This window comes from Anopheles coluzzii, chromosome 3, assembly GCF_943734685.1.
Source record: "Anopheles coluzzii chromosome 3, AcolN3, whole genome shotgun sequence".
Classification (NCBI taxonomy): domain Eukaryota; kingdom Metazoa; phylum Arthropoda; class Insecta; order Diptera; family Culicidae; genus Anopheles; species Anopheles coluzzii.
In genome coordinates this window covers 71,824,787-71,841,102 of record NC_064671.1, presented here as the reverse complement: position 1 = coordinate 71,841,102, position 16,316 = coordinate 71,824,787, and the positions used below count along the sequence as shown (strand labels likewise).

At 48.5% G+C, this 16,316-nt stretch overlaps 1 protein-coding gene across 1 annotated transcript in view; it reads left to right on the top strand.

Moving 5' to 3' along the window:
• The window catches only part of LOC120956551 (translation initiation factor IF-2-like), a 64,816-nt gene that overhangs the window by 18,032 nt on the left and 30,468 nt on the right, over nt 1-16,316 (top strand). The window contains exons 3-4 of the mRNA XM_040378092.2: nt 2,681-2,726; nt 4,731-4,857. Of these exons, the coding sequence (XP_040234026.2) occupies nt 2,681-2,726; nt 4,731-4,857 (173 nt within the window). The remainder of the gene's footprint in view (nt 1-2,680; nt 2,727-4,730; nt 4,858-16,316) is intronic.

Sequence of the window (16,316 nt, the reverse complement as noted above, 5' to 3'; positions counted from 1 at the left end):
ATTTAACCTTTGTGTGATCTTCCCATCTTCAGACTGCATGCCGCTCAGATCTTCACTCGCGCGATTACGAGCATCTCTTGCAGCATTGGCTTGGACACAATTTCTCGGGACAAATGTACCTTCTTCGGGTATATTTTTAAAGTCTACTTATTGAGCGCATTGCTACGAAAGAGACTAAAATGCTGCTTGTCGGCTTTAGCATAACATGGCTTTAAGAATACTGCGTGCTTTAGTATTGAAATTGATCAGTATGCGCTTTGACATAACAATATTCAAAACTGCCACTCAACAGACGATGAAAACTCATCTTCTCATTACACACACACTTTCAGCTAAACACAATCTTTCCCCTCTATTAGCAGACCCTCGTGAGTGATCAAACAATCATATCACCTCATTGACGCCCAAATAACCAAATCCTGCGTGCGCTGAAAATACGTTCACCACTGTATCTGCGCACAAGTCGCTCGCTCGCTCACCCTCTTGAACGATTGCTCGGTTTGAATCGGTTCGATTTGGTTTTGATTTAGCTGCTAGTGCAAACTGCGCCGGTGGCTACCTGTTGTCCCCGTTTGCAGCCACACTCCTCGACCATGCCCACCATGCCGATCATATATACCGGATTGATTGGTCACAACCGTCAACGATCAGGCTTGACTTTGAGTGAGCCCCCCATTGCTCCTATTCCACAGGCCAATGCAACAGACCCAGAGGGGAACGGGAAGATCTTCAAACCGACATTCTTGAGTGATTCCGACCGCTCCAGCAATCGGGTTTCTCGGTATGGCACGGGTCTTGGAGTTGGATTTGAGTGTGTGTGTGTGTTTTTACGACAGACAGTTTGAAGATGCGGAACTGTCACGGGATGGGACATTCTTCACAGCGGATCAGGCAGCAGCCGTAGCTCTTATCTCGCTCCCTCCGCGGCGGTGAAGGGGGACATGTGAACGCGTGCTAGAGTGGTTACGGAGCTTAGTTATATCATCCTGAAAATGGGCATAAACCGGCATCGAACCGGGAAACTGTTCTCCCCACCCCGGGACCGAGCCGTTATCGCGTGATTGTTAACATTTTTGTTTCTCCTCTCCTCACTCTATCTTCTGCTGCAACTGCTGCTCGGGCAGCTCAGAAAACGAGCGGCTGAACCTTGAAAGGCCGCCCCGGGTTGGTGGCATGCTAATTTAATTAATCCTTTACGTTTTTTTGCGTGGAAAGGGTTTTGCCCGTCGTCGGGTCAATTGGCTTCCCGCTGGTGTTATGGCGCAGCCATTACTCCCCTGCGAAGGATAAGTCGCCGGTGGTTGTGCATATGGTTCCACCTGGATGCTGCAGGATGGCTTTTCGCTCGTTTGCCATTTTGTGTGCCTGCATGCGGACTGCCCTTTTTCGGCAACCGGGTCCACTGCACACGCGGACCTGCGGGATCACAATCAGCAGCTGGGGGAACGGCCCATGCGGGCACGGGGCTTTCGACCGCACCGCTTTTACGGCCTTTCCACGGATGCCTCGGGTTTTGCTTACTACAGCTCAATTAATCCGCTGCACCACGCAGCTGTGTGAACTGATTTGCGTGTTGCAGATGCTGCTGAGATACACTCGAGCGGATTGATGCTTTCGTAGCAAGCCATGAAAACGGAAATGGGTTTTTGTTTAGCAGTTCTAATTATTGTAGAAGAGAAAATACGCGAAAGAAGCATTTAATAGCGACAGATTGGGGACAGGAAGGCTATAACGTTTTAATTACTGCTCATTCCAGAAGCTTATCAATCCATCGTGCTTCGCATACGGACGCACACAATTAGGGACCGGGTGAACCGGCAGCGTGATGGGCACTGTTTCAGGTCAGACAAACGCTCACTCTCTCTCTCACACACACACACACACGAACCTGGAGAGGATATGACACATTGCGCCGAGGGTGCGCGAGTTCAATTAATTAAATCGTTAACGGCTTGCATCGACTTCCCGTGCAGTGGTTTTTGCCTCCCTAGGGCACTGTGTGAGCTTTTGCCAAAAAGTTTATTGTTTTCAATGTGATTTTTGTTTTCTCCTGCTACAATGTTGGGTGGGCGGGATGAAAGAAATGCTAATTGGCCGCGTGCATATTTTAACAATTTTTGCTGTGCAATGGAGGAAAAGAAATGTTCAATCCCGCTGGGGGTTGGCAGTATTCATTCAACTCCATTCATTTTATCACACCACGAAGGACAGGGTGAGTGTGTTGCAGCAGAGGGAGAAATAATGTTTGCTCTCCATGTTATTGTATCGATAATATTAATGTTGGGCTGCCCCGCGGTGTTAACTGAGGTGGAAAAATCATTTAGAAATTTTAATCAAGACATTACATGCTGGAACCGTTTCTTTGGTCGCCCTTCTTCTTCTTCTTTTTCCTTTTTTATGATGTTGGCCGATTTTAAAACGAGCTCTTTAAGTGCAAACAAGCATTTTGAGAGGTTATTTCGCTACCCTGCCCCCCTTATTCCCTCCATTCATCACACATTACAATGTCCTTCGGCCGTTTCGCAGGACATCAAGCGGGCGACCATTTTTAAGTGGCCGGAGTGGTACCACTCTCAGCGATTACCGTTCGCCGAAGGGAGGGTGGGGGGTGTGATGGAAAAGTGAGCATCATTATACTAATTTCAGTCCTTTTTTATCTCTCTCTTCCTTCTTTTCACAGGGTATCACAGCTAACCGTCTATGCCAAGATTTTGTGCCTCCTGATGGTAAGTGTAGCATCGAGTGGAGAGTAGTCCAAAAACAGTAAAAAAAAGAAAGAAACACATAGATAGCACAAATTAAAACACCACTTCAAACCACCATCGTTTCTCCCCCGACTCTTGTGATTGTTTGGCGGAGACTGACTGACTGGCTGACTTTTGCTGACTGCTGCTTGCTCCTTAATCGCTCTTATTGTGACACACATTAAACAACACTGGAAAGCCTTTGCCAACCTTTTCCCCAACCTTGATGGGATTTTGCATCGTCCCCCCCCCCTCCTGTTTCTTCTTTCGGTTGTTGTCATCGCCCTTCACTGCCGTGGTCGAGTGTGTGCGATGTGGGAAGGCTACTAACATTAGTCGACTTGTTGTGCTGAACAGCCTGCTGGAATGTGGCATCGGAAACAATCTCATCCACTCTTGTCCCCCTCAATCACACCCCAACGTGCACACTCGTGCACTTGTCTTTTGGAGATGTTTCCTCCGTAATAAGGCGCCGTCATCCTGTCTCATGTCTGTGCTGTACGCTCGCGTCCTGTTGACAGATGTCGCTCCCGGTGGTGACGACCACTGACAGAGCCTGTCACTTGCCCCCGTTGACACGTCGTTGTAATTTTGGCGTAATTTGTGGATGGCCACACCAGCAGCACGCACCGGTGGGCAAACAATACACTCCGCCTACGCGTGGCCGTGTCGCAGTGGAGCCGTTTTCAAATCGCCACTTCTGAAAGCACCTTACTCCCCTCCCGTGTGGGCGTGGGAGACCCCCACCCCACTGATAACAACATTCACAATCAGAGCTTCCAAGCGCACGCTCTCCTGGAAGAGCTGTGGCGGTAGTGGAACGTGTTGGGGCTGTGGCCGATTGATTGCCGTAAACGATAGCGGGGAGCCCGCTACTATCAGCCCGCTCGCATCGCATGATGGGCGACCCCGTTCCGCCACGTCCCCACATCCCTAATGTCCTACGGTCGCCCGCACTGACAAGTGATTGCTGCATGTTGATCGAGCGCGTCTATCTCTATCGAAACCCCTAACCTAGCCCATAGTTCCTTCCGTCCGACGGGCCGCGACTCGACTCGACTCAATTTACTGAAATAGATACCCCCGGACGCAGGGGAGGTTTTGTTTGTTTCCCAATTTTCCTCCCGAGCGCGATGTAAAACTAGTCCGAACCCGATTACCCGGCCCTTTTGCCGACGTGTGACAGACATCGGACAGGCATGTTGAGCGACGAGCGAGCTACTTGTCGTAGTTTTGAGGTGTTGTGTTGTTGGTAGTTTCTGCCCACTCAATGGGGGAAAAAGCAGGAGGTTTGTTTAACTATATTTGCAGCTTTCATCATCCAACTGTATCGACCTGTGGTGTTGTGGCCGTGTGTTCGATCAAACCACTCGGACGCGTGCACTATCTCAAAGTCTCCCTTTTGTACAGGTGTCTGTGTGTGTGTGATGACATGCAACGCCACGCATGAACCAGATAGTCAATTGTCACTATCGCGCGCACGGGGTAATTGAGCGAAGGGCAAATAGGGGTGTTATTTTCAATTATTGTTAACCGCTTTTCGCGCCTGTTGACCCTTGTGATCAGCGACGGTGTGCTGCGGAGGTTCTGTTCATCACCCATTAGCAGCAATCAATGGTGGCCACGATCGATCGCGATCCGACGATCGAGGGAGGGTGCAAATTTGCATTTACACTAGTTTGCATTGGAATTGTGGAATTGTGTTACAAAAGTCTTGAAGAACCTTCAACATTTGAGCGTTGGGTTTTGGGGGGAATTTTCCATTCCACAACAGTCGGAGAAAGCTCGTCAGAGATCGTTTAATTATCGGTAGTTGTTGTACTACCCCTTGTAAGATGTCCAATAGGTTGACGAAAGCAGACAGCTAGACAGTTCAGACAATTTCCCGTACGATCGTACCTGTCCGTGGTTTTCAGTGGCGCTCGCGGGTAACTCATCAAAATTCGCATTGTTGTATTTATTTCTTGTTCTCCCAACCACTTCCAGACATTATTCAGTGCAGGAGCATCAACGGGGAACGACCAACATCTGCAATCAGCGTGCAATCTAAAGTTTCTACGTGCCAAAAACGGTTCCGTGTTCGCCGACGACAACTTGGAGAATGGTCAACCACGTAAGTGTTTAAGCGTTTTTTTTTGTATCTAACGATTACTTCGTCCAAAATCCATCCCATTTCCGGTGCAGCTATTATGCTAATGCTACCGTTCCGTCCACAAGTGGATGAAAATGAGCTTGACGTTTTATGCCCGACCCTGTGTCATAATATTGATCCCAGCTTAATACGCTCGACCTCGTGCGATCGTTGCCAATTCTATGTACAATCAAAACCAGCAGCGAGCGAGTGAAAATCTCCCCGAAAAATTGACTCCTTTTGTGATACTCCCCTTAAGCTGCAAACCAGTTCTCGGGCTCTCTTTATGGCAGTTGTAAAACCGTAAAAATCGTCACGACTCGCGCATTCAAATCCCCAAAACAGGGGAGCCTTGCATCGCAAAAATGCTGCGCTCAGCTGATTCGGGGCAACTCACGAATGCTTCCGCGATGTTCGTTAAGAATTGAAGATCGTAAAGAACTGAAAGACTCGTAAAACCACAACACACACACACACACACAATCGGATGAATACGAGGGTGGTGCAGACACAGGAGAGAAATTCCTGGGATTTCCAATTTTGTTTCCGCCGTGCGGCGAAGGCTCGCAGTTTGCTGAAGTCCTTTTTGCTCAGGTGGCTTTTAATTATCCCTACAAATCTTGAAACTGAATGAGGTTCCGTGCGCGGTTCCGTGTGGAGGCAATTGTGTGGAAAATGGGCGAAATTATAATCTCACGCGTCAGAATCAGCGACCAGTGGGAAGTTCGGGAAGATGCAAGAAGTATGCGAGGAGAAGTTCGAGATGAATTTATTTTGGGTGTTTCGCTTTCCTGACTGCCCAGTGTGGCAATAATATCCCTCAGCAAACACACACTCGATGATCCTCTTCGTGCGTTTAAGGCAGTCGCCCCGTGACTCAGGCCCCTGTGGCTGTGTGTGTCCTGTTGCACTTCATTGGAGAGGGTACGGTGGCGTCTTCGAAGAAAAAACATGCTCTCTGAGCAAACGCCCTGAGCCCGTGCTATTATTATCGAAAATTGATTTCTGCTGAGCGCAGAGCCGGCTCAGATTATAGGTCGACTTCCTTTTCATTTGTGGTCGTTTTGTTGTATCCATTTGCTTCTACGCCGGCGGTCCCGCTTGCCGATACCGTTCGCCAGGGCATCGGTTTAGCAGAACACGCGACTAACTGCTTTGGCGCACAACGGGATCTTCTAATGTCGAATTTAGGCTCGGCTCTATTTTCGATAGCCCTTTTACAAATGTCCGCATCAAACCGAACCTCAAACAGACGGAAAGGTGAGCTATTCGATTAAAGAAGGAAAGTGTGGATGAGCCTACATGATGCAGCCTGCCGTGATGCCGCAAAGCGGGAAGTAAAGCGATTAGCGTACACTCTCAGCACACACCTCAGTTCGGGTGTATGGTTTCATCCTTCCGGCATCGGTTGTCACTTTTGCCCAGTCTTTCTAAGCTGTGCGTCACATTAGGGATATTTTTCCTTTTCCTCTGTACCACAACGGGGCAATAGGATTTGCCGGTTTGAAAGGGTAATATCGTGGAATTAGGCGGGCTTTGAGTGAGCTTTTACCACGTGTTTCGTCCCTGGCTCTTTCAGTAACATCCAGCTCAGTGACATCTTCCCCGATGCCATCTGATGGTTTGACAGACACAGACACAGCCTTTACTCACACACACACACACACACACACACACACACACACACATATGGCCGGGCCTAGCATTGAGTTGTTTTTAAGCCGCCTTTTATTGCAGTCATTGGCGATTAGCCGGCGAAGGAGGAGGATTTTTGTATGAGCAGATTATACGATTGTTGTGCTGACCACAAAGAGCATTAGATGAGGGAGGCACACGAAAGCATTAAACGGCTATTTGGTAGCATTAGGTTTGATGAGGTGAGGTGAGGGGCAGGTGTGTTGCTGCGGCAGATGGCTGTGATGAGCACTTACTCAAAGCGACACCCCCAGGTGTTTGATCCGCATGTGCGCTATATGCATATAATAGAAGGATAATTGCTTTTGGATGGAACGGGAAAGTGTTTTTTCGGGACCTTATAAGTTTATCAAAAGTAGGGAAATGAGTAGCTTATTGAAATTTAAAGCATTGTGACTACATTTGCTTCAAAAAACATGGAAGTAATGTAAAAAATATGCTTAAATTCGTAAAGCTATCCAATAACTTTCAGAAACAAATTAGGAAAAAAAAACTAATTATTACAATAATATGGAAGAAATATTGAGAGGGTGTCGTCCACGTCTCGTTAGATGATAGACTGCAGCAAACAGTGTTTGTGCCGAATGAGGTAATAAAAACAAGCAAAGCCGCTTCTCCGTACCGAACACATAAACAAAATAAAGAAAAGGAAAGAAAGGAAGGTGGAAAAATTAATAGCACAAAACGGCACGTTCAATAAGAGAGAGAAAAAAACACACACACACATTTTAAAAGAAGAGGAAGAAGCAGAGGTGCAAAGAAGCGTTAGAATGCAGCAAAACAAAAGAGCAAAAGATAAAAACGGAAAGAAAAAAGCGTGCAAGAGCTTACTGCGGGAGGCTGAACGGGAAAGATTAAAAGCTAAACGAACGAGCAAACAGGGGAGGGAAAAACTATCGCTGAAAACGGCGCGACGCAACAACGGAGGAACAGAAGAGAGGGGCGAAAGAAAACTGCTCACAAAACAAAAGTGGGAAAAATAAGCAAGTGCAGCAAGTAAAGAGCAGGAGAGTAAAAAAAAACACACACACACAAAATAGTTGAACAAGAAACGACCCAAGAGGAGCGAAAAGTGGAAAAGTGGCAGAAAAATGGAAACTGAAGCCGAAAAGGCTCCTCCGCTCCTCCGTCACGTGTTTGCATGGGTAGGTGTTGGGCGATGCGGTGTTAAAAAGAATTAAGTTATTTTGGCCCTCTTTTTAAAGTGAGGAAAATAACACCCATAAACATTTAACGATTCTTTTGCACAGTTTTTGTTGTTGTTTTGCTGTTGTTGGTTGGAGTGAGTGTGTGTTAAGCTCATGCTTGTATTGCGTGCCTCATTCTCTCTCTCTCTCTCTCTCTTTCATCCTTGGCGTGCTTTTTCACCTCTTGAAGCTGAAGCTTTTTCCTGAGCGGAGACTCGAAGCAAGCAACCCACCAGTAGGCGAGGAGCCGCTGCACCGGTTCTTGGTGTTCCGGGCTGTGGAGTGTGCATTGTTGCGATTGTGGGCTGCCCTCTTGACTCTTGGGTACCGTCGCCGGTGGTAGACGATCGATTTGAAGTGGCTGCACCCCCTCCCCCCCGCATACTCCGTCACACTTCTCCCTTCCCAACTCAAAACCAATCATAACGAATGACGCGTTCTTTGGTGCGTGTGTGTCCCGCAGGATCGTCGGGAGGATTGTGTTGTGGCTGCTGCTGCACGTGGAATGTGTGTGTGTGTGTTCGTCTCGCCGTTTAAATTGGTCATTGCATTGTGCGTGTACAAATGAAGGTAGACCACACGCACGCACACGTTGTGAAATGCATTTAATTTCTTTCGAACAGCAGCACCCGGCAAAAACAAACCCCTTTGAAGAAATAATAATCAACGTTGCTGGTGTGGATTTTGCGGCACTGCACGTATGCACGCATGCACGCACGCACGCTTTCCTTTCTCCTTTTTTTGCCCCTGAAGGTGTTGGCGTCCTTTAGGGGTGGTCTCCTTCCCACGGTGCGGACAATCGGTTCCGTTCCACACATCCGCATTGACGCGTTGATTAGTTTCGGGCAATTTGGTGGAGGGAACAGCAAGAAGAACAACAAAAAAAGAGGTGAGAACTCTGCTCCGGGGTTTGCCTGCCGTGTGCTGAACGTTGACGTTGACGTAGCCCCTGACAACGCGGTACGAAGATGGCTTTATTAGATGCACTTTTTTTTGCCCGTGAAGTGCGCTTCAGGCAAGGCTTGCTTTGTTCCCGCGAGTGTGCCACTCGGCTTTTGGTGGGATGCAATGATGGCTCAATTTTCGACGGCCCCTGGTCCTTGGAATACAATAACGAGAGGTTTGCCGTGTTACAATGCTCAACAGAATAATTAAATTCTTTAGCACGTCTTCGGTTAGAACTTTTTGGTTTTTGTATTTTGAGAAAACAGACCCGTCTGTCGATGATTCAAAGTCCTTGAAGCATTGAAATGCAGGAAGTGCTCAAAAAAGATGATCCGGAGTACCGTCAGTGAGCAACAGAAACCCGAAATCAAATGAGAACCAAACGATAGGTTGTAGGTGGATCATATCTTTACCTCCTTTTTATGCATTTTCAAGCAAAGGTTGGTCAGCCGCAGCAGCACCTCCCAAAAGCCTACCGGTGGAACATTACTCGGACGCTTCTTTATGGAAAAACGCTTCCCCCCCCTTCAAACGAGCCCAGTCCAGATGATCCCGGTTTACGATCGCATGGCGCCAATGTGAAACACGAAACCCAATCATAAACCTGCCGATCGAAAATTGGATAACAAACCGATCGATTTGAGTCGGGAATTGGAAATGAAAGAGGGACGCAACGGACGCTCCTCACGGAGCTTGTGAAGAGAGAGGAGTAGGAGGTAAGAAGACCCATACACATACACATAGAGGCATACGATTTCAGGGACACACGAGCATCAAAACAGGCAAGATCGAAATGATATTTTATCACTGATCCATTTATCATGGGCGACCTTTTACATGTAATGCTATTAGTTATTCTCGTATTATGCGGTCGGATTTTCGGTTCTTGTTGCTTTTGTTATACGGTGTGTTTGTGTGTCTGCTTTGTTTTTTTTGTTGAATTGTGAACATTACACGCTGCATTTTATGCCTACATTTCTTAGGACGATCGTGCAGCAGGTCGGAGGATCAGAAGAATTCGATGAAGATGCGGTGTGCTCTTTGGCGATTTAAAAGTGAATTTAAAAACCATTTCCAAGCGCACTTTATACGTGCGAACCTGGCCAAGATTTCTAGTTAAGAGATTAAATTGTTTTAAAGTGCCTATTTTGCATATTCCATGAAGTCTCCATGAGCTCCATTTAGAGTCGTTGGCGAAATGACGGCATAAAGCGGGACGGGATTTAAAATCAGTTCTGGTTAAATGTCACATCGTTATTATAGAACCATTTAAAACGGCAAGTTTATGGGACGTTGCGAGGCATCGTAGAATAGCAATAGTATACTGGGCTTTATGTTAAATTGTCCCATAATGCTGTAGCTAAAACACTGCTCAGGGTAATTATTTTGGTGTTTTATGGCGAGGCAAAATAAGCTACATTAATGTTGCGCGACATCAGTCGGCACGCGTTTGGCGTAGAAAATAAAATTCACGGTCGCGCGAAAAGTATGCGCACCACTTCCGCCTTTGACACCATCGTGCAGCCGCACGTATTATAATGGCATTCGGACACCAATGGCCGTTTCTGCTCGTCGCTCTCCGTTGAGTGTTGAATGGAATTGCTTGTATTGATATGATGGGTTTGACTCTTCCATTCAGCGATATTAATAACCGTTTCATTGAAGTCAACGTAGTCAAACGAGCAAAACAGAAACCTTAAAGGACACGGGCGATGAGGCAAGAGCCGGCAAGTGAGCGATGTTTCGTGCGAGAGTGGCCACTTTAAGGACGTATCAGATGACATTCGGCCGCCTGTCGGCATAATTGTGTTGCGCGCGGGAAGATGAAGCACCAGCAGCACCATGCGCATCAATGAAGCGATTGTGATGTTTTCATCTGCGCCAATTAGCTTAAGCTAACACTTTACACAGCCGAACCCAGCGCTCCCTGTGACACACATCGTGTCCTGTGGCTCATAGTTTGCTGTTTTTGTTGTTGTTGCGGTTGCTTGCGTAAAGAGTTTTAGCTGTGCTTCTTCACACGCCGATCGTGGCCGATGGTCATCCTTCAAACTGATCGTGTCGCGGGTTTTTTGTTTCTTTGCCACTCTTCACTATTGCGGCGCACGAAGTTCGTGTGTGCGTGTGGTGTTAGCATTTGCGTCTGTTCAAATTAATTAATCGAGCCGTCAAGGAAAGCATTTACGAGTAGGGCAAAAACCGCACACTCACACAAACGCAATAGTTGATTGTCACTGCGGTAGCGCGTATCCGCGGGTGGGTGGGATTGGACGTATGGCCGCTGGCCGGGGCAGAGCCTCGGTACGTGCTTTGAATTGTAAATTTCATTTAGTTTTTGGTTGCTTTGGTGGGAGGAAAGAGGCACTGGGAAGGATGGGTAGAGCATTCTTCGGCTTGTCACTCATCGTTGTCAATTTTTGGCCTGGTGCGCATCGCGCGTTCGTCACTTTGGGGGTCTATCGCAAGGGGGTTCGTCACTTACGTGCGCTAACTTCTGTTTACTTTCCACAGCTTCAGCGTTCGGTAGCAGAAGCGCCTGAACATAAACCCAAAAAATAGGGGGGGGGGGGGGGGCGAGGGGGTTTGTTGGCAGATGAAGAAGAGTGTGTTTTCTTTGGTGTCCGATTGCATCTCGTTTTCGCCGCAGGATGGCCGGAGGGATTGTGGAAAATGGCGGCGCAACGTTTGCCTGTCATGTTAAACACATGTCCGCAAAGCGGTACTATCACGCAGCGTAGTGGCACCGCGTTGACCCGCGGCGCGCGGGGCTACCGAAAATTAACGAAACAGAAATGCAAAAGCCTTTCAACCAACAACCAAAACAAAAAAAACGCCAACCCCTTCCGACAAAGTTGTCGACGTCAATTGCGGCACACGGTCGACTTGCTTTAGAAGCAGGGAAGCGATAAGTCAATATTTTACCTCACCGACTACAACACCGACCTGACCGGCAACTGAAGGCCGAATTGCGTGGGGAAGGATACGAAATGCGAGACGCTCGACCGCGGGATGCTTAAGCACACGAAGAATTCCGTGTGCATTTCGCTGGCAGACAGGCAGGCAGGCAGGATGGTGGCGGCGACGGCATCAAATTCCAGTATCCTCCACCTCTATCAGCAAAACAAATCGCACAATTCACGGATACGGTACGCACCGTATGATGTCAAGGCGCGTTAAAGACATTTTTTGTGTAGTTGCTTCTGCTTCTCCCGTTGTTATAAGAACCGCTCGGTGTGACAAGTGCCCGGGCACAGGCATTCCTCCTTCATGGATAACCTCTTCTCTTCAAACATTCAAATTTGAATACCAGAGCATGATGGGTGGGCGAAACAAAGGGACACACACACAGGCCTGTCTTGCCACGAAAAGCTGCCATCGATACATAAATTCTACAAATTCCAGCAGAACATTCCTGACTCTCCTGGCGCTGTCTTTTTGGCCCCCGGTTGAGCTGTTTTGATTGGACGGCTAAAGCGCTACATTGTAATGCGAATCCTACCATTCCTCTGGTTGTGGCTGCCACAATATTTTCATTTTCGGATAATAAATGATGATGTGGAGCGCGCATGGACGCGAGTTGTCAATTATCGTGGAGTTTGAGATGTGACGGTGACCGGTTGTTTATTGTTATGCCAGGACGCAACAATGTGGCAATGTGTTCTTGCAGTCTTGCCCTCCGCTCTCAGCTCAGGGTGGTCTACGATCGCCAGCTGAAAGTTGGGAAATCATCTGCCCTTTGTAGAAGTTCAAAAACAATAAAACCCCTGAGCACTGATTTGCAGGATCCCATAAAGACACAAACTTCACGTTCATTGCGCTTCCTTTCACCTTTCACCAGGGGAGTACAAAAGGGACAGCGGTTTTCTCCGGAGGTTTTTCCATGGAGAAATTCGGCACCTCATTCTTCGTCCCAACTTTCACGCACGCGCGCCCTTTTATTGTCACCCAATGAATGCCCGTGGCCAGATGACACTTTCTTCATACAGTGGAAAGATATGTCCCTATCCGTTGTGCGTGTCTGTTTTTCCCCTCGCACAAAGGGTGGGTGTGCGGAACACAGAGACAACGGGGCGGGATTCAACGATGATTGAGCCTCACCTGGGGAAGCCGTGCTGGGTCGGAACATGAAAAGCCAGCACGGGTTTCCGTTAACCTTGTTAAGGGAGGTGAGCCGAAGAAAGGTGAAAATCAATCGTATCGGTTGACCAGCAGGAGAAGCGAGGCATAACGTAACACGATGCATGTGCTAGAACAATAACGATCTTGTCCGGCTGGACCGTGGCTCATTGGACGTTGTGTAAATGTGTGTGTGTGTCTTGTGTTTGTGACACGTAACTCCTTCCACCAGGGGGGTAGAGAGAGAGAGAGAGAGAGAGAACGAGAGAGCGAGAAAGGAAGAGACAAAGAACAGTTACAGTGATGAGGAATCTCATCCACTATTGCCCGAATGCCCACTCAGAATGCCCACCCGAGGCACGCTGGACATTCAGAAGATCCCAGAAGATCAGCAGGAGACGTTTCAGAATTCTTCCAAATTCTACCAATTACCGACTGCTGGGCAGAGGGCTTTAGCCGGACGTCTATCTCCTCCGCATCCATTGATCGGTCACACCGCGTGTGTGTGTGTGTGTGTGTGTGGAGTTGGATGACTGTTAGATGCACATGCATTCCAGGTTGTAGGCTTTCTCCTTCCCTGGGCTGACTTTTCGCTCTCTTCCGCACCTGCTGCTGCTGCTGCTGCTGCTGGCACTGTTCCTGGTCCAGTGTCCCACAGGTCCCACAGGAACGGACGGAAGAGGAATGTCTCCGCCTCTCGGTATGTGGCGTGCGGGAGAAAGTTGTCAACTGCCCGCTGCCTAAGAAGATCAATGCGTGAAGGTGTTTTTTTGTTGTCCGTTCGTCCCGGCCGTTGTTTTCTTGATGTAAAGCTTTTTTGGAAACCCATCCGGCCCAAAGATTCCCAGGTATGGTGTGGCCCGCGCCACATGGCATCGACTTCAGGGGCGTTTATCCCAAAAAATCAATGTTGTGGGCGACAGGGTACACACCGACACACACACGTATGTAAGACCGTGTGGGATGAGTGGGAATGATGAGTGAAAGGAAAACGAGTAGGTGTGCACATTGTTTTTATATTAGTGAGTTGTGCGTGTGTGTATTTTTGTTAAGTTACACACGATCCAAGGGCTCTGGAAGATTACTGCAAGACGAAGAGCAGTCCGCCGTCTGTTTTTCCTTTTTGCTGGCCGCCGACTGCCGAGAGGAGAAAAAGATGCACTGGTCGGCGAAAAAAAAAACGAGGCACCCCTTAAAGCGTCCCAAATGCACATTCTCCAGGGATTTCCGCTGCACCGAAAGGGCATGCACACCGGTGAGATAAAGACCGACCGTTGACTGCCGAGCACGGCTCATCGGTGCCTAGTAGAATTGCCCACGGCATCCCGCGGCAAACGTCAAAGAAGATGTCAGCGTCATCGCTCGGCCTGCGTTGGCCGTTTTCTGCGGAGATTAATGCTCGATGATAAATTGATGGCAAATTGACTTTAAACTCGTCCCGGGGACCGGGTTCCGGGACGATGGAACACACGTGCGGGAGTCGGTTTGCAGATCGCTGATGTACTGCCCCATCACTACGAGCGGCTACCTGCGAGCGCAAACCGCGTAATCCGACGTGTCGAAGGGCGTCCCAGCAAGGGCGTTTGCGTTTGGCGGTGTGTGGTAAATGGCGGGGTAAATGGATTAAGATGCCGGGAACGGGCGCACTGCACTATCTGCAAGTGGCTCCTGTCAGGTTGCGTTGTCCCGAACATCGAGATATCTCGAGCCCGGTCCCAGCAGCGGTTGTCGTGTACATCCAGGTACATACTTCCAGCTATCGACGGCATGCAAGTGCAGGAGTGTTGAGCTGAAAGCTGCTAAGCGCACCGGTTGGGTGTGCATTTAGAGTGTGGAAATCTTGCGTAGTGCCGGGTTGTCTTTTGAAGCGACGAAACATGTTCTAATGAGACGTTTTGACACAATGTTTTGTAGGATAATTGCTTGCGTACTACTCTGCGCAACAAGACACACAGTTGTGACATGGCGAGCAGGTTGCCGAAGGGTGATTGAAAACATGGCAACGGTTTGGAGTTGATCCAATAATTAATTGGGGTTCCAGTTAAGGTTAAGGTTACCGGGTGAATGTCTGGAAGTGGTCCATCTCGAATGTCTGAACTGTCCGTAATGTCTTGCATGTCTCGAAAGGACATGAAAAATTACCATACTCGATATTGACACAGGCGATACGTCATCGGGTCCTCTGTCAGCATGAAATCCCATCCCAGCATCATGATCGATCTATTCCAACCTCCCAGAACACAGAACCTTGGTGATGCATCCTGGAGCGACCAAAATCGTGCAAATAGAGCATTATCTAGTGCATCAGCCCAACTACCCAATGTATCAGCAAATCCTAATGGGCAAAAGATACGGAGGACAGCACCGAGCACCATTAATTCTCCTAATGAGCTCACCAGTTGGAAGCCAATTTGTTGTTGTGTCGCTTATTGGCCTATTGGCCGTCCCCGCTTTGCTTCCGTGCCGTCCTGATGGCATTCCGGTGTTAAGCCCACGCTGCAGTATCCTCCCGGGGATCATCAAAACAAAAGGAAAACAAAAAGGGTCGATTGAGGAAAATTCGACCGCCTTTGCTATTAAGCATCTCCCGACGCTTACGGTTGTCCCCCGGGGATGATAGCGAACGTATGTATGAATTCCGCATCCCTTTCTTTCGGGCCAGGGTTTTTTTTTTTTCTGCCGCAGCCTTATCTGCTGTGTGTTAAAATTCCACGAAATTTGTACCAAGCCCGAAAGAACAAAAGCATTTTCCTTCATTAGAGCGACCAACCATTAGCACTCGCACGCACGTACATATATGTGGTCCCTCTACGTTCTTGTACCGATGTGTGTGTGTGTGGGTTTGCCTCCTACCTCTCTCTCTCCGTATGGGATATATGTAAGTACCTTATCCTAGACTTCCTGCAGAGTGCGGGAACCTTACAAGCGGCCCCTGAAACCACTATCATCATCATCCTCATCATCGCCGTCATTCGCCAAACCACGTTGACGGAAGCCGGATTTCCAAACGGATTTCACCATCTCCAACTTACAAACGCACTGTGGCAGCTGTGTTAGTGTTGGCAGGGGGGAAGGGACGATGACAATTGCGCTTGCAATTAGTACCGGAGGGGCGAATGATGTATTGTTTTATTTATCAGGTCCTCCGCCACGGCACGGCGGACTTCCTCGCAAGCGCGCCTGCATTGCCGTTTGAATGCGGGCCGAAGCGTTGCATCACTGCCTGCCCGGCGACCCCTGCGGGTTCTTCTGGAAGATTTATTTCTCTATCGGCGATCATCGATTGCGATACGGTTGCGATCGTGCGCGTTTGATTCGGGTGCGCGATGAAGGTGCTGGTGGCAGTTATAATTAAGTCAAGGCTGTGAGTGGGGTGAAACATATGTTTGACCACCATCTAATTAGCCATTGTTTTGTGGCCTGGCCTGCGTGCGCCAGCTTATCGGGGCAGATAGTTTTGGAATGTTCGGTATTTTGCCCTGGAAGTTATTAAATCAT